At 36.2% G+C, this 23114-nt stretch overlaps 1 protein-coding gene across 2 annotated transcripts in view; it reads left to right on the top strand.

The window, feature by feature from the left end:
- Positions 1-23114, top strand: part of ADAMTS3 (ADAM metallopeptidase with thrombospondin type 1 motif 3) — a 130377-nt gene that overhangs the window by 103541 nt on the left and 3722 nt on the right. For both annotated transcript variants that reach the window (XM_072405353.1, XM_072405354.1), the window contains 5 exons: positions 6267-6430; positions 9706-9871; positions 11331-11463; positions 12852-13059; positions 15823-15940. In XM_072405353.1, coding sequence (XP_072261454.1) covers positions 6267-6430; positions 9706-9871; positions 11331-11463; positions 12852-13059; positions 15823-15940 — 789 coding nt within the window. The remainder of the gene's footprint in view (positions 1-6266; positions 6431-9705; positions 9872-11330; positions 11464-12851; positions 13060-15822; positions 15941-23114) is intronic.

Here is a 23114-nt window from a genome sequence, read left to right on the forward strand (position 1 = left end):
AGGTGCTTGATAGCTGCCTCTGCCCCCACTGGTGGCTCTAGGCATGTGATTACCAAAATTGATTGACCTAAAAGACAGAAAAAAACTACAAACATCTTGTACATAATGATTAAAACAAATTTTGCAAATCAAAGTGTCATGTTAATGACACCCATGCACATTGCTTGAAGTCTTGCTCATACTGCCTTTAAAGAACTGTATGTATAGGAAAAGATCATTGAGTTGCTTGCTTTTCCCACAGTACTGATGACTTTTTGACACAATGACATTTTTATGTTATGTTTTGGAATTACTGGAAGAGTAAAAATGTTCACAGAATTACAAAAAGTCAAAACCAAAACCAGATGGAACCAGATATTACTGTACATTTTGTTATAATGTAAATAACAGTGTCATTGCGAAACATAAAAAAAGTCCAGTGCTGGAGACTAGAATGTACTATGGCTTTTTTCAAATAGGCATCACATTCCGTGTAAGGTCTACTGTGTTCTTAGTATGTCAAAAGACAACAAAATTAGATTCAGGAGTACAGAACAGAAAGTGCTGCACTTAGCCATAAAACTTCAAGGTTTGTTCTTTCAGAACAGGCAGAAAGAGAAAACTGACTGCTATGGACAACAGTTGTGCTTTATTCCCTATATGATACAGTGGCTAGATAGTTCTTTTCTTTAACCACTAAGGGCCTTTTTGCCCTAGATCTCTTTGTAGTCTACCTTAACATTTTTACAGCATTTTGTTTGGGAGAGATTGGGCTGTCATTTAGTAGTAGAAAATCTTTTTTCAGTAATTTGTTTGCAATGCTTTCATCATTTGTGCAGCTCTATATATTTACCCCAAAATATAACTAAGTCCACTGTTTAAAAGAATATCACAGTACAACGTTTATGTAACATGTAAATATGTGGAATCATAAAGCCCTTCAACCTTAGAAGAGCTTTATTGTCCTTTTGGCTCTACTTTTTCATTTAAATCATCCAATGTAATTGTTGGGACATATGAATTCATTTTATTTACATTTAATATTTTTAAAAAATATATATTTCTTTTAAAACATAATTTAAAAAAAATATTCTTCACACTTTTATCGTTTAGGATGCTCTGAATATGGGCAAACTTATTCTAGACTTCAGTGTAATGGGAACCAAACACAGACCCCCATGCGGTGGAGACCAAATGCAGACCCCAAGGCAGCTGTTATTCATGTTGTCACATCTGCTACAACATGTAACCAATAGAAGCACTCCATTTATCATTCACTTTTACTGCTGTTTTTAAATTAGCACCTGGGACTCAGGAGGGTAAAGATACATATACCAATGGAAATATGTAGGCTGCCAATTCTGACCTTTTCTGCTGCAATTGCTAGTTACCTGAGTGACACACTGATCCAAAAACTTTCTGAGTTTCCTCAAGATCATAAACCAGTAACAAGGATACAGATCAGAAGTTGACTTCACTTTGATTTTTTTGGTCCGTGACTCGCTAAATAATACTGAGATGCACTGCCAGTTAACTAGTTTACACTAATTTAAGATCCAAAATCTATATCGTGTCTCTTCAAAATAGTTCTTAAAGATACATTTTAAGTATATGCAGGTTTGAAACACTGGTATTTTGGGACATTTTGCCAGGATCTTATCTTAAATTGCCAGGGCATTTTTTTTACCACCAGTTGCTATATAGCGTGATGTATAGCCTTCTTCAAAGGACCATACTTGTGTACTTTAATGCATTTTAGTGATTTTTTTTTTGGTTTTAATTCATTTTTATTGGACATACAAATAATAAACAAATACAATAGTAAGCTGGCAATAAATAGAATGATGATAGCAGAGTTCAAGTACATATACTCACAGCAGTCATAAAGGACCACATTGACCACATTGATACCACGAAACCAGGTCAACAAAGAAACGAAGGGGTGAGGGGGAGGGAGGCAGGTCTCCAAGTCAGCTAATATAGTCTACTGGTGTAATTTGTCAATAGCATATCTATAGCTATACAGACAGCAATTAATGGTCCCATCCCATAGGCATATAGTATTCAATCCACGGTATACATATCCTCTGAAATTTAGGTAAAGAATCAGTTAGTAAGGTACTCATCTTTTCATTCAATAAGAACCAGGACATTTTATTTTTAACCTGCTTTAGCATGGGAACTGCTGATCACCAGGCCTTGGCTAGCACCATTTTGGCTGAAGTAAACAGGTAGGTCAACAATTTAAATTGAATATTGTTGCAGACCGATGGCTTCAAGTTCAAAAAAACCTCCACAGGACGCTTAGGAAACGAGCGGCCCACAATAGTGTATGCCATTTGGTATACCCGTGTCCAGAATCTTTTATCCTTGGAGCACTCCCACCAAATATTATGTAAAATTCCCGCTGTTTTACAGCCCCCAAAGCAGGGATGTCAAACTAAAACACACAGAGGGCCGAAATCCAAAACTTAGGACTAAATCAGGGGTAGCTGGTGAGAATTTTCTCCTTCTCACCAGATACAAAACCTTCCCACACAGAAACAAAGAGGTGCCGCCCAACACTCAATCAGCTCACTTGTCGGGCTTTTGCCTTTGCCTTTGCGATCGCCTGTGATGTGTGAGAGGGGGCCGGGGAGGGGCAGAGATCTCTTACTTGTCGCATAGACACAAGTGATGCCGAGACTAAAATTCCCGGCATTACTTGCATCTATGCAACAGAACAACGAAGCGGGGCCAGGCAGTAATGTGAGTGATTCTGGGAATTGTAGTAGCGGCATCACTGCTACAATATGTAGTAGCAGGCAGGCCAGATGCAATTCACCTTCCCTGGGGGTCCAAAGAAAAAGGACCCGCAGGCCAGAGTTTGACACCCCTGCCCGAGAGCAAGCAGGTTTAAACTTGTCCAATCAAGATGGTACCATGTACCACCGCAACATCGATTTGTAATTGGCTGCACTTTAATGTATTTTAAAGCTGTGATAACAAGAAAACTTCCTTTAATAGCTTAGCCCCCTTTTTTAAAATGCACCAAAAATGCATGTAAATACATGATAACATGTCAATTTGACTCACCCTAAAAACTGCAACAAAAAATGAGGAAATTGCAAATGCATAGATCTGAACAAGCCTCCAAGTGCTGTGGACCTTACTGGAATTTTAGCTTCCTACAGATTAGACTGGTTTGTGTACCAATTTCAGGAGTTTTAATTGATCTTGCCTTTTAGACTTTTAGGCAGCAAAGATACATTTTCTTTAAGTCAAGTCTGAGCTGGAAAAAAAGTCATCAAACCTGCACCATCCAGATAAAGACAAATCTATAAAGTGAAGTTTATGACACCAAGGTAAAAAAAAATTCCATATTGATTTTCAAAGACAATTCGATTACATTCCCCAGTATTTATCCAGGCAATGCACAGAACAAAGCCAGCATCAAATCGTTGTGTGTTGGTAATGTGCATGTTAAAATAAATACATTAGGGTTTATTATAATAAACAAGGCTGTAAGATAAATGATTGTGACAGAGTATTTTTCTCTTATACTTTCCTATAAGTAAACCTTACTGCCACTGATTTATAGTTATCCATAACTATTTCATTTGGTGTATCTCATAGCAGTTGACTGAATTTGCTCTAATAGTTAAAAATTTGTTATTACAAATTTGCTATTGTGGGTGACTGTTAAACTAGCATATGGTGCTTGTTAAATGTGCACTTATTTGTGCAATTCTGGGAATATTTGTTGCAGGGCTTTATTGGTTCCTGGTAGTGCTGCAGGGTACGGTAGCCATTACTGCTTCAATAAATAGATATTGCTTTGCTTTTGCTTGTAGCAAGATAAAAGATTTATTTACAGATACTTAGATTTCATCCTGTCTTTGTCAGGAAATAGTAATCAGTAGAACTCCTTTTTTCTCCACCAGGCCAGAAGCTTGTGTGAACCTCACTGTAACTTTACTGCACTTAACCTTAACCAACTGCATGTCAAACTCTACAGATGCCTGCATAGTAGATAAAGAGGGGTATAATTTATTCTGTGTAACTTTTAGTGAAAAACAATGTACAAATGTAACACTCTCCCGTATAATTTCACAGTGAAATAGTATGTAATTATTAAAAACATATAACTAACATTTAACTGAATAAAATATTCAAAGATCTAATACTGAATAATGTATTTAGTTTGAGGCCTACTTTGCCAGCTAATAATTTTATTACCGCCGGGAATACTGTTACTTCCTATAGTTAAAAATTGTGATATTCTGCAAATTACTGTGGTACATTTTAGTTATTCTTTACATTTCCTTCATCATCTCTATATATAAAGGATAGTTAAAGGTTGCCATTAATGTAAAGAAAGGACTGAAATTATTGTGTCATTTATAGAGATTATTTGTTAGTATCTGTCAGATGTAAAGTATTGTACTGCTCCAATGTATCTTTCTAAAACTGATAAAAGAGTGGTGCAAACTTAATACCACAAGCATTTTATTAGAGGGAATCCGTGTGAGAGGCCTCCGATGGAAGTTTCCATTCCCTGAAATTTGGCCTGAGTATTAGTTCTTTGGAGTAGTGGCATCATTTGCAGTAATAGTTCAATAACATTTGGTCCAGGAATTAGGGAATGTCAACTTCTATCTTATTATACAGATATGTTGCTTACAAAACTACTGATACTGAGCAGGATGATCTTTTAAAATATTATGCATCAGCAAAATGTAAAGCAGAACATTGCATACACTATGTGGTGTTATCTAAATATACATGCTTACAAAATATGTAAACAGGATCCTGTCAGAGTATAATAATGATTCAGTCCTAATGCATGTGGCTAACAGGTCATTTTAAAGTTCCATGACTCTTCTAGCTCTAATGTTTCTAAGGCATCTGAGGACACACTGCTCTGTGCCAGCTTACTTTGACTGCAACTTTCCTAACTGAAGAGATGGTAGCCAAAGTACAGCTTGTTAAACTGACCGACTCTTTTGCTGATCTGTAAAAGAAATAAGGAGATAATTGTTAAGATACTCTGCTGCCCTCAAGAGGTACTCGTATGAGAACCCCTTCTAAAGTTTATATAAAATACTATTTCACATTTCCACAGCTCTGTAAAGTGCCATTTCGTGCCATTTCTAAATGCAGAGGTTTAGCCTCTTTCTCTCTAGCAGCTAAAAGGGTCCATTGACTCCTGAAATACATTGGAAAAATAACTGTTTGCAAAATCAAAAATTACAAAAATCATGCACAACCATGCATGTACTATGCATTGGATTACAAACAAACAAAAAAAACATCATGCATTCACAAGTAATCTCAAACTGCATTGCTTGGTGTGCTGGAGTCATTAAACTCTCAGTATATGCTTCTTTAAATTCATTTTCATTCATCACTTCATTCAAGTTCCTAGAAGCTGCTGATGAACATTGGTTATGTTACTTTGCCAGGACACCCTGATTCTTCTCCATAATTGGGAGTACATTTTTACTCCCCTTCTCTCCCCATTTATTTGCCCAGCTAAATCTGTGAATCTCAGCCAGGTTTTAAATCAAAAATACTTGTATTTAAATGAATAGCTTTGTGTGATCTATACATTGAAAAGGTGTGCCTATGATCTCAAACTATATAGTTTTAATAAACTATTTATTACAGGTTATTAAAAAAAATAACAGTTGCAAAATCAAAGCTGCTAACAACCTTAGGATATTCAAAGTATAAATAATTCATCACTATTCACTAAATTCTCTCTTTAATACCTAGTTGTGGTCTTTTCACTATGTGTAAAATATGTGCATTATTTGAAGAAAAACAAGATACCTTTTCTGTAGCAAACTTAGCAGTACAATGGCATCAAAGTTTTTTTTCTCCTATTCATCCTATCTTTTTGGATTTACCCTAAGCTTGAGCAGCCTATGCTTTATTATCTGTAGACTTCAGTTCTATATTATTTGCGGGATATAAAATATATTTCCTAAGCTAGAAATAAATATGCAATTTCTGTCTACCTAAAACATTTATATTCAGAACAAAGCTATTGTATATAGTGAAAAGAAAAGCAAATTATGCATTCCTTACTTAAAGCCCACAGATAGCCACCCCCTCACTGAAGGAATCAGCACAAGAGTAGTTGTACATGTTGTAAAAATACATAAATTAAAAAAAAATCACAAAGAGCTATAATGGTTTTTGCATTGGTCTATCATTGTTAAACGTAGGTGTATTATTACAGCATGTCGTAAATAGGATGTAATAATAATTGTTTTTTTTTTTTTTCGTTTTTGTTTTTTAAGCCATTAAAAATCAGGCTACAGGACATTACATTCTGAATGGAAAAGGTGAAGAGGCTAAGTCGCGATCTTTTATAGATCTTGGTGTGGAATGGGAGTACATCATTGAAGATGATATTGAAACTATACACACAGATGGACCTTTGCATGATGCTATTGTAGTTTTGGTAAGGAATATTTGCACATAAGGAAACGTTACAGTGATACAAACCTATAAACATGAACCATTTATTTGCTACAAACTGCTTCTGTTCAAGCAGAAAAACAGAATTTTAGGATGTATGCTAGTCAAGCCAACAATTCCCCCCACCCACTATAAACCTTCCCCTTTGCATTTAGAAACAACATACAGTACATTAAAAACACAAGTTACATTTAAAACCAAATTATTGTGCCAACTACGTTATTCCGATATCTCTATCAATCACCTTTGCAACATCAGCTGGGGAAATGAGTAAAATGGTACCCACACACTGCACTGCAGTGAGATGTTCTATTACTCTGGGCATACCCCGAAGAGGCATTGTAATTGCGAGGAAAATGCTTTGTTTGATTTATGTGTATAGCTAAGTGTGGTCTGTCTCTTTTGTTGATGCCCCAAGCTTTGCTTCTACCCACTACTTGTAAATAAATATAAGTACCACTATAGGGAACCCAGGAGGAATACTGTATTTTTTTCTGTATGTATGTTTCTGATGTTGAATTCCCTTATCTGGATTACACTTATGACGTGCAATCAAAAGAGTATAAGAAATGGAGGTGTCTTTGTATAAAGCAAGAAAACAAACTAAAGTAGGATGAAAAAGTTAAAAAATGGCCACATACAGATAAAAAGAAAGCAGCTGAGTAGGGAGAAATGAAAAGCTGCTTATAGCTGTGTAAGATAAAGCAAAACAGGTTTTGTAGAGATTAGCAAAGCAGGAACATACCTAGCAAGGCAGAAATAAATCAGGAAGTAGTACAGGGTGTAATATATGATGTGTGATTAAACAGAGCACATGTGAGAAAACTGATAATCTGTATTTTAATGTCATAACTGTAATTTACAGCGGTGTCTTTTTTGAATATTTAAAAGCCACATTCACAAAGAGACATCTTTTTCATATATACACGTGAATGCTAGTTTTTTGCAAACCTTGTTACTGCTGAAACCTTTAAAAAGAAACTGTCAAAGAACTAAATGCTGGTCTTGGAAGCCTTTGATGGAAGCAACCATTCTACAACTCAAAAGCTGCACAATAGATTTTGCTGAAAGAAATAAGGAAAGGATTAATGACTGCTTCCATTGGAAGCCTCTATGAACTAAGCTTTGTGACAGAATGCCTTTAATATAATTATGTACAAAATACAGTGTAATGCAAACACTCTTAAACTGCAAGTTAGGATAGTAATTGCACACATACCTGCAAACGGGTCTTTTGGGTTCCCGGATAGCTGCCGTGCAGGCATAGACCTCTTGCCCTTATCTTGGCCTTGTCCGGCTGCACATTGGACATTCCTTCCCTTTTCTATATTTATGTAAGAAACAACATCTCTGTCCTCTTCTGCTTTCCTATTTGACAGACAGTTGCATTAATCAAAACAAATACCAAGTGGCTTATAAAAGAGAGATGAGATTACAGTGAGGGTAAACTACCCTATACAATGCCTGCTTCCCAGCAAAGAACATAAGTGTTTCCCTCTGAAGAACTTCCTGTTATGTGTTATAATAATAGCTTTGCTTCCCAGAATTGGTAACACAGCTGTCCCTATCACCCAATAATGCTAAGGAAGTACATTTGAATTTATATTGCTGTGCAAAATGTTCTTCAACACATTCCAAAACTACTCAATGAGGTTAAGGTATGGTGTCCAATCCTATGTAAAAATGATGTCTCATGCTCCTTAAACCACTCTTTCACAATTTGAGTTTGATGAAAGTTGTCTTGGAATTTGCCTGTGACGCCAGGGACAAAAAATGCATTGTTGAAAAACTGGGTATTAAATATAGTGAGCTGACATCATTTGTTGGGCACATATTGTTGCTGGACCTACACTTGACCAAACAAAGAAACCCCGGATCATAACTCGCTTGGTGACTTTTTTTGGCCAGGTAGTGTTGGTAACAAAAAAATAACCCAGATTTTTAAGTGTGCATGTATGCATTTTTATCAGCTTGCAACTTCAGGGTGATTGTTTATTCAAAATATACTTCCTAGTAGGCTATGTACACATGTTAGATAACTATAAACAGTTGTGCTCATCTCGGGTCAGAATCTGACAGCAGTCTTCCAACTTCGTTCATGGATCCACAATACAAGTCAAGGGAGGAGAGTGTAATCGCTCTATAAAACAGAATGGACGCTGTGTGTACAGCACTTGTTCATTCATCAATCACTCTCCGTCACTGGAAATGATCATGAAAGATTGTTTCAAGGGACAAAAAATGTATGTGTGTATGCTGCCTTAACTGGGAACCTGATGGTAAATTTTACCAGGCAGGTTACATTTTTACAAGCAATGTGAGTATGTTGTGTTCTAGTAAATGTCATATTCAACTTTTTATGGTTACTTATTTGATTGGATTTGATTAGCCTACATAATGACAGATTTATGTAAATATAGACAATTTACACAGAAAGGACATATTTAGATTAAGGTATAGAATGAGCTTAGCAAGAGATTTGTTAAGAAAACTGGGAATCAAGGAGTAAACATGAAATAACTGAATACCTCCACATTTAAAAACACAAAAGCTTTCACTGAGATCAAGGCTCAAACAATATCAAAGGCAATGATATAGGATAAACAAAAAATGGTGTGCCTTGCAGTCTTTATGTACAGAATACATTCTATAGTTTACCAGCTATGTTAAGTACTTTGTTTATAATTAGACATTTTGCACTTATCACCCTTTTAAGTGGTTTAGTAAGTTCAAATGATGAATCTAGAGGACATGTTTTATCTGTTTGTTATTACCAAGAGCAATTTTGTACATTAAATAGATTGTATGCATTTGTATCGCTTTGCATACCAAAAGGCCAAGGTGTAATTACTTCAGTAAGGCTACTGCTAAAACAATAGCATAGGATTTTTATACTTTTGTTTTTTGTTGTACGTGCTAAAGAAGCAAATTCACATAAAAAACACTATCTGGTAGCACTCTTCTGATTTATTTTACTTTTATTGACTGCCGCCTCTGTCTAAAAAAACAAATTAAAAGATCTAATGAACCATTTCTTGGAGCTCATTAGCAGCCAACACCATATAAATTTCAGCAAGACCCAAAACCCCAGAAATATTCATGGGGAAAGTTCATTTGGCTGGCAGGATCATTTGAAGGTAGAGGTGTTTTGTATTCTCCATGCACAATGTCCTGATTTCCATGTACTATCAGAATACCGTATTTCAAAATGTTATGATATGGTTACCTAACACTTGATCTGTGTTGTGCTTTGCAAAGGTGATACCCCAGGAGAATGACACAAAGTCCGGCTTAACTTATAAATACATAATTCATGAGGACTCCTTGCCATCCATAAACAATAATAACGTGCTGCAGGAAGAACTTGATACCTATGAGTGGGCTTTGAAGAGCTGGTCTCAGTGCTCAAAACCTTGTGGTGGAGGTAAGAATTTTACAGAAAGCTTGAGTTTTAGGCAAGCATCAAATTATGTTAAAACTTTGTAACACACAAAGAATAATTATGATTTGAGGGAGCATATTTAATACCATTTCATTGTATTGTTGAAATGTATCATCTGTCTTCACAATTTCAGGTTGATTTCTTAAAGCCTAAAGTGTAAAGAATTGGATAGTATAGGAAATTATTAAAAGCCCTTTATTGGCTGTTTGCTTTCTAGGGAGATATCTTCAGGCTTCCTGTCTTGTAGATGGAACAGAAAGTGGGATTAAGTCTCTCCAAAGTGAAGAAATTACCATTTTAGCTGTCATAAACGATTTGTACTCATTTAAATATTTCCCCTTACTTTTTGTTCTAGTGACAGCTGTAACATTTTGAGTTTTCTAACACTTTCTGTCCCAGAGTTAATGGCCACTAGAATGAATATAGGGGTGAATCTCCCTAACAGGGACAGCATATAAAATTGGTAGAGGGTCTAAGATTTCCCCACTCTATGTAAAACTTACACATGATAGATAGTTATTAGATAAATTAATGATCAGACACATTATTGGATAATTATTAAAAAAAAGTGTCTAACAACATCAAAAGATGATGATTCATAGTATTATTCTAGCTGCAATGAGCAATTCATCTGAGCAAATTTGTTTTGACAATTATCTGTTAATTTGTGTATAATGTGTAGATGTTGTTAGTCAACAAATAATCATACATACAACCATGCATGCTCTGGAAGTGACGTAATGATAATGGGCTTTCAACTTTCATTTACAGTTAATATAGTAGTCTGCCAGATCACCTGAGTGATCGCGTCTCACATGTAGAATTAAGGCTTTGTATGTGGCGTCCTTTGCAAATGTCCATTCATCAAAGATCATTTGTTGGTAATGAAATTTATTGAGCAAATGTGTGTAAATCCAAGCATGTGACTGGACATGACTTTTAAAAAGCAAATGCTCTGCTATGTAATGCCATTTTCTAATCACAGTTATTTACTGGTAAAATACAGTAAATATATTATAGAATTAGGGTTGCTAAAGGGGTTCAAGTTGTTTACTTGGCAAAGTAATTTTCAATTAGCTTAGTGAATTAGATTAATGTCTGCTGACTGCAACCATCCAATTAGGTTCAAGCCAAAATGTTTTTTTTTACTATTTTTTTAATTTCCTTCAAAATAATTGTATAATTGTGAATTTTCACTACATTCACTAAGCTAAGTCAATTATCATTCAGAGCTATAATACACTTTGCTAAGTGAACAGCCTGAACTCCTATAGTAAATAGGAAACAGGATAAATAAAATCCCTTTGGATTGAGTGTATCCTTTGATAAGCATATAGGTACTTCATTGAAAATGCTAGAATATAACAATATATGTTATAGCAAGAGGAAAGTTTTCCCGTTTTCCAACAGCAAACATTTGTTTTCTTTTATTGCCTTGAAGGTTTCCAGTATACAAAATATGGCTGCCGAAGGAAAAGTGATAACAAAATGGTTCATCGTAGCTTCTGTGAAGCCAACAAAAAGCCAAAACCTATCCGCCGGATGTGCAATCTTCAGGAGTGTACACAGCCAGTGTAAGTATTCCTTCTGTCTGGCATTAGCTTTTCTATATAAGAAATTTTTGTATGATTAAAAAGGGTTTTATTTACCCATGCCATAAAAGTAGCTGCATACATGTTTCCCGGACTTATACATGAATGTTTTTAGTGAAAAGTAAAAAGTTAGGCACATAAAAAGACCTAATTGAGTTGCTAGGTTTTTATTCATTTTTATTTGGTTTATTAATAAACACAGCTAGTGTAACGCTGTCCATAAACATAATACTTAATTAGAATAACTGTGTACCGAAATTTGTAAGTTATAATTTACTTAAGCCTGTGTTCAAAAATCTTGTTATGTATATGGCCAGTACTTTAGCTTTAATACTCACTTTCCTTGGGTTTTTCATAGACATGGGCTTCATTTATAGTAAAATGAAGTGTGCTCTTTAGTGTTTCTGAATTGATTTGACTTACATTTAAGTTGCTTTAAAGTTGTTTGCCTGCCTCAAGCTGCTTTGTTTTTACATCTTGTACTGGGGAAAGAGCAGCTCAGATGCAAACATGCATCATACACCTACAACCTTCTTAGTAGGATTGCACTAGGAAGCAATCCAGCTCTGACATGGTGCACATGTGCTTTTAGGAGGAGGCAGCAGATTCACTTTTCAGTCCATCCAGTCAGCAGGCTTGTTCTTGAAGTTGTGCTACTGCAAAGGAGTTCAAGGACCTGTCACTTCTTTCTCTTTTTTTTACAAAGGCTAGGTACACATGTGCAAAAATTATTGTTTGAAAACAAACGATCAACGACTAATCATGATTATTTTGATACGATCGTTCAAATATAATCCACCAATAATGTACACACTAGATACAATCGTTCGAACAATGCAGGAAGTGACATGTTTCCAGCGACAAATATTGCACATGTGTACGCAGCCTAAGAGGTGTATGTTAATGATCAAACCCGCTGCAGTACACACAGTCCTGCAGCTCCCTTCCAAACTCTTCTGGTACAGTTAAAGCCCATGCTGGTCTGACAGGCAAAGCTCCATTACCTCCTGCTGAAACTTGCCTGCTTCTCACTGTACATTCTTATTGGCCTATTTCCCAGAACTCTATACCTACAGCAGCTTTGGTTTTTGTTCCTCATGACAGAGTCTGTTAAGGTAAAATAAATACTATTTTCAAATTTATGATTTCACCTTCCCAAGTGCAATATGAAATTTATTATGGAGAGCTGTGATTTCCATAATCATATTAGATTTACATGTTCTGTACTTGTATAGATAAAGGCTTGGTAAAACATAAATATTATACCTGAAACTATTATTTGAAAGAAGTAGAAAGCAATGCATTCATTCTCCAATAAAATGTATCTACTTTTGTTCATATCACTAATACTCCTGTTGTATTTCTTACAGCTGGGTAGCTGACGACTGGGAACACTGTACAAAAAGCTGTGGAAGTTCTGGCTATCAGATTCGTGTTGTACGATGCATTCAACCCCTTCATGATGGCACAAATCGATCAATTCACAGCAAGTATTGTAGCGGAGAACGTCCAGAGAGCCGACGAGCATGCAACCGGAATCCCTGTCCAGCGCAGTGGAAGACAGGTGCCTGGTCTGAGGTCAGTGTCACAACATGTCCACAAATTTTGTTGTACAAATACCGAACTAATCACAGTGATTTCATTAGGTAGGTAATTCTGGAGTGAAGACATCTCAACTGTTCACATAACAGTGTGTGTAATGTGAGGAGTATGTTATTGTTATCATTTAATATGAATTTGGTAAGTATATGGAGGGACAAAGCCACATATGTGATTATATACCCCCAAATCACTGTTACAACTACCTTAGGAGTAAAGTGTTCAACCAACTCTAGACCTCAAAGTTACATTTATTCTATGTTATTTCCCACTTTCTCATTGAAGAGAAGGGTGAATAAAGATAAATAGGAGCATAAGCATTCGCTGGTATTTTAGGTGCAGAATTATTCCTTATCTTCATTGTACCGTATGGTAAGGGAGCAAAAGTATCCTAAGATAGCTGTCAATTTCTCATTGTAAAAAAACAAATAAAAAATGCCTTAAATTCATGCCCATTTAAATAAAGCTAACATTTCATATCTACGTAAAATCTAGTGCAGGAAAGAACAGTCTTAATCCTTGAGGGTATCTACAAAGTTTTAGCTTTTGGAACTAACCAGGCAGTTTTGATTGTGCTGCTTGGGATTTTTTTGTGGCTATATCTAAAAAATCTGGCCTTTTACCAGCCCCTGAGGCTGAATGCTATGAAGGCCTGCAGACTGATTAAATATCAAACAAAGCCAAACAGTCATTTCTCTGCCATTTCCTGAACTTGTTTATATTTACTAATAGCAAAATGACCCAAGGGCTGCATTTTTATTGAGTGTGGTATTACGATATATTATTTCAGCAATAGATAAAAATTGAAAAATACTTCAATAGACCACTGAACAAACAACCCAAAAAGGAAGAAAACTTAGAGATTGAATCTACACATAATTAGTCATTACTAGGACAATCAGTCAATGTCACTTGATTAGTGCCATGCTCTCTAAAGTGGGGAAGGAATACATTTGCCAGCCAGTACAAAATTTACAGTTACTGAACTGTGCTATTGATGACTCAGGTAATCATAAACTATTTGCACTTAATCATAGGATCAACAGCTAATCTAAATACACTTTTTTGGAGGAATGGTAAACAATTAAGTATAAAGTGTGCCTAAATGCATTTTTTTATTTCACAGTATAGATGGAGACACATTTCTCCATATGTATCCCATTGTAGATATTTTTATTCACTTCTTGTCTTTTAGACTAAACAGAAAGCAAGATAATTTATTTCCAATATAAGGACAATCCCAATAAGGCTAACCATTCACTGGTTGGTGGGTGCATGACTAGTGTAAAGTATCAATATCTCTTTATTATCAGTTGTTTACCGATGAGCACCCATGGACCAGCAGATTCTCTTATACCTGACAGCCAGCAAGAACAATGGCAAACAGCAACCACTTGTTAGTAGAAGCTGTGGGGGTGCTCCGATTGGCTTACTCGTAGGTGAATATACATCAAACAAAGCACAGGCAATTATTATTAATAAACAGGATTTATATAGCACCAACATGTTACGCAGTGCTGTACATTAAATAGAGGTTGCAAATGACAGACAAATACGGACACAGGAGGAGGAGAAGACCCTGCTCCAAAGAGCTTACAATCTAGGAGATCACAATAAATGTACTAATAATATAGTGAATAAATATTGATCATCATATGTATTAGAGTAGTATAAGCCAATATTTTGGAAATCTTTGGTATAAATGAACTTTGGAGTGCACTTCATCCTTTTCCCATAGTACACATTATATCAAATTTTACCAGCATTAGGACAGTCCCTGACACTGGCCAAATGCATCAAACAGCAGCAAATTGTCTCATCTCACAGTCCACTGCTTTAGCCCCATTTCTAAACAAAACATCAAAGATAAAAGCTACTATCTATCCCGGTTTTCCTTGTGGTACATTCATTCTGATTGACATCCCATGCATTTGTGTTTCAGGAATTAACAGCACTCTACCACTATTCATTTTGGTGTGCCATGTTGCTGAAATGCGTGCATGCATAATTTTATGTTCATTTTCTGTGTAAATAGTGTAAATAGGCCCTTTAAAGATCTCTGCAAGAGCAGCTAGCTCCAGTATTTCTCTTGAAAAAAAAAAAGGAAATTAAAATAATTATTTTTATCCTCAAAACATTTTCTCTGTTTCAGTCAAATCTGTCCTATTGTAGTGCAGAGGTGGATATAGTATTTATTTATTTTGTAGTCCACAAATGTCATTAGGGGAAAATGCAGCCCCATCTGATTTTCTTTTTTGTTTAAGGAGGTTTCAGTAGAATTTTTCACCATGGGTACTAAATAATTATTTTTGGATAGCACCAATTAATGTCACACCTTGCACAACCATTGACTGTCTAGACAACATATAAAGCCAGAAGTCTGATGTATATTACTGCATGCTGCTGTTAAATATATACATTTTATAGAGAAACAAATATGTGTGTAACACATATCTATCCAGAAAGTAAAATCACCTGTAAAGCAGACCTGATGGCCTAGGTAGTGCTACTTTTCTCTAGTTTAATTTGTTTGGATATGGTAAAACAACAATTAGTGTTATGTACATAATGTTCTATCTTGGTTTCAAACAAATAAAGGAAACTGCAGCAGATATGTGATTAATATTGCAGAATTAAAGAGTAAACAAGGCAGTATAATACCACAGTACAATACTTACAGATGTGAGGTTCACAGTTTATTATTACCGTTACTGATCTCAGCTCTGATCTTTTCTAATGCAGTGCTCCGTGACCTGTGGTGAAGGTATTGAAGTGAGACAAGTTCTGTGTCGTTCAGGTGATCAATGCGATGGAGAGAAACCAGAATCTGTAAGGGAATGCAAGCTAGCGCCTTGTAATGGTATGTATTGCTTTTCACAGTTCAACACATTCTTTACAAGAACTGAATTGATAAAGCTGGCGAGCAGAATCACAAAGCCTGTAAAGCCAAAAGCTCAGGGTAGATTTTTCTTTCAGTTCTAAGGAAGTTCATTTGATGTTATTTTTTCCTTGTACCCTTATGTTAAGAATGGATGTACAAATGTGCTTTATAAAGGCATTGAGTCTGAGAGATAAAAACTATGAGTACTAGAGTTAAAAAACAAGATGATACTGATTAAACTTAGTCTGGCATGAATGCTACTAAAGATAAAGAGCTACAGTATAATGGGATACACTTTCCTAAAACCTTTTAAGGATGGAAATAGTCAAACACAAAAGTTAAAATCCTATTGTACATATCAGAAAGAGGTAGACCTACACGTCCTGGTATGACTCTACACACCCCTGCAGTCTGTTTTCCAATTCATTGAATGCACCTGGTGCATGTGTGCCAAATGGATTGTACCTTTTTACCATGAAGAAACCCTTGAACTAACTTTCAGGTCTTTAGGAACCCATACAATAAATACTATATCTACAGCTCACAGTATATTAGCATAGTGGTCAATGGGAAGAATGCCTCTTACATTGTTGGCCAGTGGAAAGAATGTCATGCTTACAGATAGCCAAAGATAATTGGTGTCAGCTCAACTAACCTGAGAGGCAAAAACTGTTCATTGCTCATTGAACCCCTAACACCTTCTGGAGGAATCCTAGTGTATAAACAGTGACAAATACAAATACTTTTAATGGGCTATTTATTCATTTGTATCTTGTTAATTTTGGTTTTAGTTCTGCCTATTATATATTCCTTATGTTTAGGACTAATTTTTGTTACATGCCCTGGCGTGGGTGCACTGTTGTAGTACAGGTGTGGGCAAACTTTTATGGCCACTAGGTCATTTCAGGGGTGGGCGGGAGCACACTAGGACCAGACTAATGGCTCCGCCCACCCACAGGGAACGCACCCTGAAGTGAAATCCTTCTCCTCCGTATGTATTGCAGGCATTTTCTTTCAGGTAGCTTTCCCTATTTACGGCGGTGGTAGAAATATCAATGTCGGCCGCGGTAAATAGGGGAGAAACAGCAAGAAGGCGGCACCGGAGCTCCAGCGGCTCCGGTAGTTCCTAACGCCCCCTGGCAGATCTGGCCAGCAACCCGCGACTCCGGAGCTGCGCGGCCAGCATTAGGCAAGATCGACCAGGGGGCGTTAGACCGGAACGAACTACCGGCTAGGCCGTATCTGGCCTAAAGCCTGGAGTTTGCTGACCCCTGTTGTAGTAAATCAGGTTAGTTGCTTACTGTTGCTTAAGTCGAAGGACTACTATTATATATTTTTCTAAACCAGCCATCATTTCATTGATTTATGTATATTTGCCATTCTACCACTTGAATTTCTGTCTTTCCAGCAATGGCCAGAAAATGTTAAAAATTGCTGTACATCAAACTACCACTAGATGGCAAACTTTTGTTATTATTAAATCCATCTGTAAATTCATGGCATGGTTGAACAAGAACATTATTATTATTATTATTATTAAACAGGATTTATATAGCGCCAACATATTACATGAGGATTTTAATTTAGTTTAGCACATTGTTCACTAATATTGTGAGATTTAAAGGTTTAGCCAGTTTAAAAATGTTAATAAATATATTATATAATATATAAATTTTATATATTATTATCACTTTTAGTTGCATGTCATTTCTCTGGTTTTGCTCACTGAGAATGACAATACTGAGCTATGCCTGTACAATGTCTATTTAACTCTCCCCCAAGAGTGCAACTACATTTACTTGCTAAACTATATTATATTTTTTAGATTAGGTTTGGATTTATTTTAAAGTGAACCTTTATAACCTTCAAACATGTAAAAATGGTAGCAGTAGCAGATGATATCATCTCTGTCTACTAACATCTGCAAGGAACAGTGACAAAAGCCATACAGACAAAAACGCAGCTCCCAATTTTAACTGGATCCCATGGGCAGACTTGAGCTTAATTTTTGTTCTGTGGTCATTTCTGATAAGTTGTTTAGAAGCCAAGTAATTCATATATGGCAGTACTTTCTTTAAATGCTGGCAAAGGATTTCCACCCTTTGCATAACATGTTTCTTACAAGAATAACAGTCTAAAAAACTGTCTATAAGACTGAATAACTGTATAAAAAACAAATCAACACTTCGATATTCCTTAGAAACCATTCCTGGTCCCTGTCTGTATTCATTGATTCCTCTGAGTGACCTCATGTTACCTATGTTACTACTGTGTTCTGTAGTAATATTTATGGTAATGGGAGGAACCACTAAAGCAAAATGGAGTGTCAAGAAATTAGCGCTCCTGGTAGTAATATTTCCAGGGAGTCTTCAGGCATTCATTTCTCTTTCTGCAAAAACTGACAACAATGGAAGTCATTATTTATTATCTTCTCTGCAGGAAACACTTTTATTCACAGTTTGATTTTATTAGTACAGTATAGTACATGCAAATGAGTAGAATTAATTGTTATACTGCATCTAAAGCTGCATATGCACTCTAGATTTTTGTCTTTGGAAAAATGAGCGCTGTACATACAACGCTGTTCTGTTCTATGGAGAGGGGAACAAGTGAATAGCACCCCACTGCACCCTTCTCCCTTCAGGATCGATGTTGGATGGCTGCTGTACACATGTTAAATTCTCGTCCGAGACAAGCCCTTTCGGCCTATTGGCCAGTTTCGGCCAAGAATCATCTGTCGTGTGTACATAGTCTAACAATCATTGCAGTCAAAAAGAGTACAAAAATAATTGATCATGTTTTACAATATTTTATAGCTGAAGTAAAAGTAAACAATGGGTCTAATTCATCAAAATGTATTGGGTCTCATTCTATGTTGGCGCCACCAATAAATAAGTTTTTACCTTTGCAAAATTGTAAAATAAAAGTCAGAAACTAGTCGGCTTATAAACTACCTCAGACAGTTCCTTAAACATTTGTAAATGAGACCTATTGTAAGTTCTAAACTACCAGTACGGCTCTGAGTTTGTTTGCTCTTGTTTACTAGTACAGCTGAGACCTTCTGTGGTGCCCATGACAGTTTTAGCGATTATCCGGATGGAAAGCAACTAAGATACAGTGAAAATGGGAAGTAACAATGGGTTCAGCTCTTCGTACTTTTGCTTCACACCTCATCTTCTTTAGCCATATTTAGCTAGTTGTTTTAGTCTTAAGTTTTGATTGCAGTACACTGCACCTCACATGATACATGCATTAGCATTAGACATTGCATGGAAAGCAATGACTGACATTCTTACAAAGCGATGCAAATCACTGCTACATACATTTCTGTCCATTTTGGTGTCCTGCCCCATTCATTGTAATGAATAGGGTCAACATAACAACGCACACCCTGCAGGTGACTATAAATTGATGGGCAGCAACAGTGATTTTCAAGGCTGATGTTATAATAATAATAATACATAACATTCTATTATGTATAATTTATTTTTAATATATATATTAAATTTAATATATATATATATAACATGGCATAAGCCGGTTACACAGACCTAGGCACCAAAACCAACTATTAATAAATATTCAAGATTATATAAATAGGCCTGATACCAACACCTAGACAGAACTGTTTGACATTTATGTTATTATGTAACAGTTAATGAGCTGGAAGATACTGCTCCCTGCTATGTTAGTTTTAAATATATTTTCTGAAAACTGTATAACACATACTTATTTATTGATGTAATCCAAACTCTTACATCAGTCCAAATTATTTTCAATTCAGAAGTGTCACTAAGGGCTTGGCCACTGGGTTTTTTTTTTTTGTTACTAGAGGATCTGTCAAATGAGGTCTTTCACTGGGGAGGTCTGGTACTAGGGAATCTGCCACTGAGGGGTTTCTGATCTACCACTAGGTGGCTCACTTGCAGTCTATATCTCTTTAATTAAAATGCTGTGCCCAAACCCTTTGAGGTCTGTTAAGGAAGATAATTAGCCATGGCTTTGATTCTCCCGGTTAGATGGGGAATTTTAGGCTTGAACCATTGAGCTCTGTAAGCAACATGTTTGATAAAAGCAGATAAAGATAACCTAATACATGTGAAGGAGCTCAGACCTCAATCTACAATACAACATTTTTGTGCAGTATTTTACATTTACCTGTTAGGGAAAGACAGCTTTTAAAATTTCATTTTATTTATTTTTAACTTTAATGAAAATGTTCAAACCACTATATAATGTTGTAACTCTTGGTAAACTGTCATTCTGAAGCTATTCCCTGACATCTGCTGGGCATGATCTAAGACTGACAACAATGCAACCCATGCAGGAAATTGTAGTTTTTAGATTTTTAATTATTTATAGGTACACAGATCAATTCCCACTAGCTGAAAGATTTAAGTGGAAACAGCACTTGCCAACCATTAAGAAGAAATTTAATAGACATTTATAAAAAGCCTCTAATGAGCTCCAAGGTAAGTGCACACAGTTCATTCAGCTGTGAATATGATATTAGATTTATATTATTTTTGATTTTCTGGAAAATGAAATTCTTTACAAATATAGGTTTAGAGCATTACAATTTGCAGAAATCCATCAGTTACATAATTGAATAAGGTTCCTTGAGGGCAGACAGTGATGTACAAGATCTTTGTACTGTATAGAGCTGCATAATTTGTAGCCAAAAGCAAGCAGTGTCACTATGATGACTTATATTTCTAGTGACATATTGTATAGCAAAGGTTATTTTTCCTTTAAAAAGTCTGCATCTGCACTCTAGCTAAAATTCCTGTTAGCTCACAAAATGGTAATTTCTGTATTATATGATGAGAAAACATATTTGTGTAATGATGCATTATAAATAATAATTAGTAATAGTAGGTGAGTGTGATTAGTAAATATTAATCGGTTTTACTAATGTCCTGAATGGAAGATTTCCCCTGACTACCTGTCCCATGTACATCTTTTTACAGGACAGGAGTTGAAGAAAACTCCAACAGAAACATGTTTTTTTTTATTAGACAGGGATGCTGGAAGCCCTTTAAGCTTGTTATTATTGTTGATTTCCCTGTTTCCCTGTGAAGAGTAAAAAAGCACAGGATAGCAGTAACACTCTGACAGGATTTCTCATCCTTCTGCACTCTATCCAAAACTAAAATAAAATCTATATATAATTATATATAGAAATGGTTTAAAAAAATTCAAACTCATTGTGTTAGGATACGCTTATCGGGCCTGCAATTCCGTGCTGTGCGCCACCGCAGTTTCCCACACTGCCTGTTTTGTCCAGCCATGTCACTTGCAGCAGCAAGGACAAAAAAAAATAGAAGCATCTCAGGGTTCTCCCCAGGCCCTTTTAGCTGGGTGCACCACCCGGTACTTTTCAGCACCCACCCGGCTGTTTTTGGGTGGTTACTAAAGAGTTTGGTCACAATACAGGGGCTGCTACCCACCTAAAATTTCTTCCCACCCGGCTTTAAAAAATTTCTGGGTTGAGCACTGCATCCTTTAGCAAGGCAGCCTGAGATGTACTACCCCTGCACACTCTGAGGCTGGGAACAGCAAAAGGGGATTTTAGGAGGTTAGTCCCTAACTCAATCTTGGGGTGCCATTGGCTGGTAGGGCTTTATACCTTCTCTGCACTATTCAGGTGGACTGTGTGAGTGAGCTCTGCTGGAGACACAGACAGTCGGTCTGTGAGGGAGCTCGGCTGAGAGACTCAGAAAGTCGGTCTGGGTGAGTGAGCTCAAAGTGAGTAGAAGGTTGCTGAAAGCTTGGTTTTGAGCTGACAGGGAGAAGCCCTCCAGCTGATAGACAGGGACGTCTGATGCATAGTAAGTGCAGGACAGGCAAGGTTTTCTTTTGCTGTTTTGTTATTTTATCTGCAATATTCAATAAACCTGGCTGCAAGCCAGCTTAAAGCTGATACCTCGGTGTGTGATCTGGGTTGGATGAACCAGACAAGTGTCCTTTGACCCTAGCAAAGGCGATCCTGAGCGTAACCCCTCACAATATATACATACTATATATGTTATATTACCAGTTCAGTGTTCTCCCCGGGCCCTTTTAACTGGGTGCACCACCCGGCACTTATTAGCAACCACCCGGCTGTTTTTGAGTGGTTACTGATAAGTTGGGTCAGAATACAGGGGCTGCCACCCCTGGGTTGAGTACTGCCAGTTGAACAATTGAAAAGCACATAAAACAACAGTTCAACCTACATACAGCAGTTTCAAAAGATATCAGACCCCCTTCACTTTTTTTTAATTTTGTTATGTTGCAGCCTGGCGCTACAATTGTGTACATGTGTATTTTTTTCTGCACTTAGTATCACATAATGACAACATTAAAACAGAAACTTAAACAATTTTGTAAATTTATTAAAAAAGAAAAAACTGACACATTTAAAATTATTTAGGGGAATGCATTGCTTTACCACAATTATACCTATCACATATGTTAACTTTTTACAGCAAGTAATACTTTATAAATAGCAACCTTTTAAAGTATGCATATCTAAATAAAGAAACTTTTTGAATTGATTTGCTGATACTTCCTAAATCTAAATAGTTGCAAAAAAATGTATACAGTAGAAGAATAGACAATGGCATTTCCCAGCTTCATAGTCTGTTTAGTTTCCCTCCAATTCAAGAATATATCCACAATGTACATGCAATGCAACTCATGTTTAAAATGTTATGTTTTGTAGTTTTGAAGACCCATGGCCTACATACTCTTCTTACAGAACATGCACACAGTTCATTTTTTAGATGCTTCAAAGTCTCTTCTTGTTCTTCTACTTGTACACTATTTTAGTTCCGTTAGCTAGAAATGTTTGTTGTCTAGTTCCTACTTTTCTAAGATACGATGTATACCCTTTTACTGCTGGGATTCTACCTTGGACATAAATTTCCCATCAAAGATGAATGAAAAGCAAATAGGGTCCTTGACAAAGTAGTCAACTTGACCACCCTAAAAATATTTATAATATTGTGGATGTGTAATTAAGAATCATTTGCCCTCTTTGTATTTGAAATTCTACAGTGTTAAAACTTTTAAATAGGTTTAGTGTGAGTAAACTGGTCTGCTAACTCAAATTCACATTGATATGACATTGGACTATAAGCTCTCCAAGAGAGAGTTGGTGTTATACAAA

This window comes from Pyxicephalus adspersus, chromosome 3 (genome assembly GCF_032062135.1).
Source record: "Pyxicephalus adspersus chromosome 3, UCB_Pads_2.0, whole genome shotgun sequence".
NCBI lineage: Eukaryota > Metazoa > Chordata > Amphibia > Anura > Pyxicephalidae > Pyxicephalus > Pyxicephalus adspersus.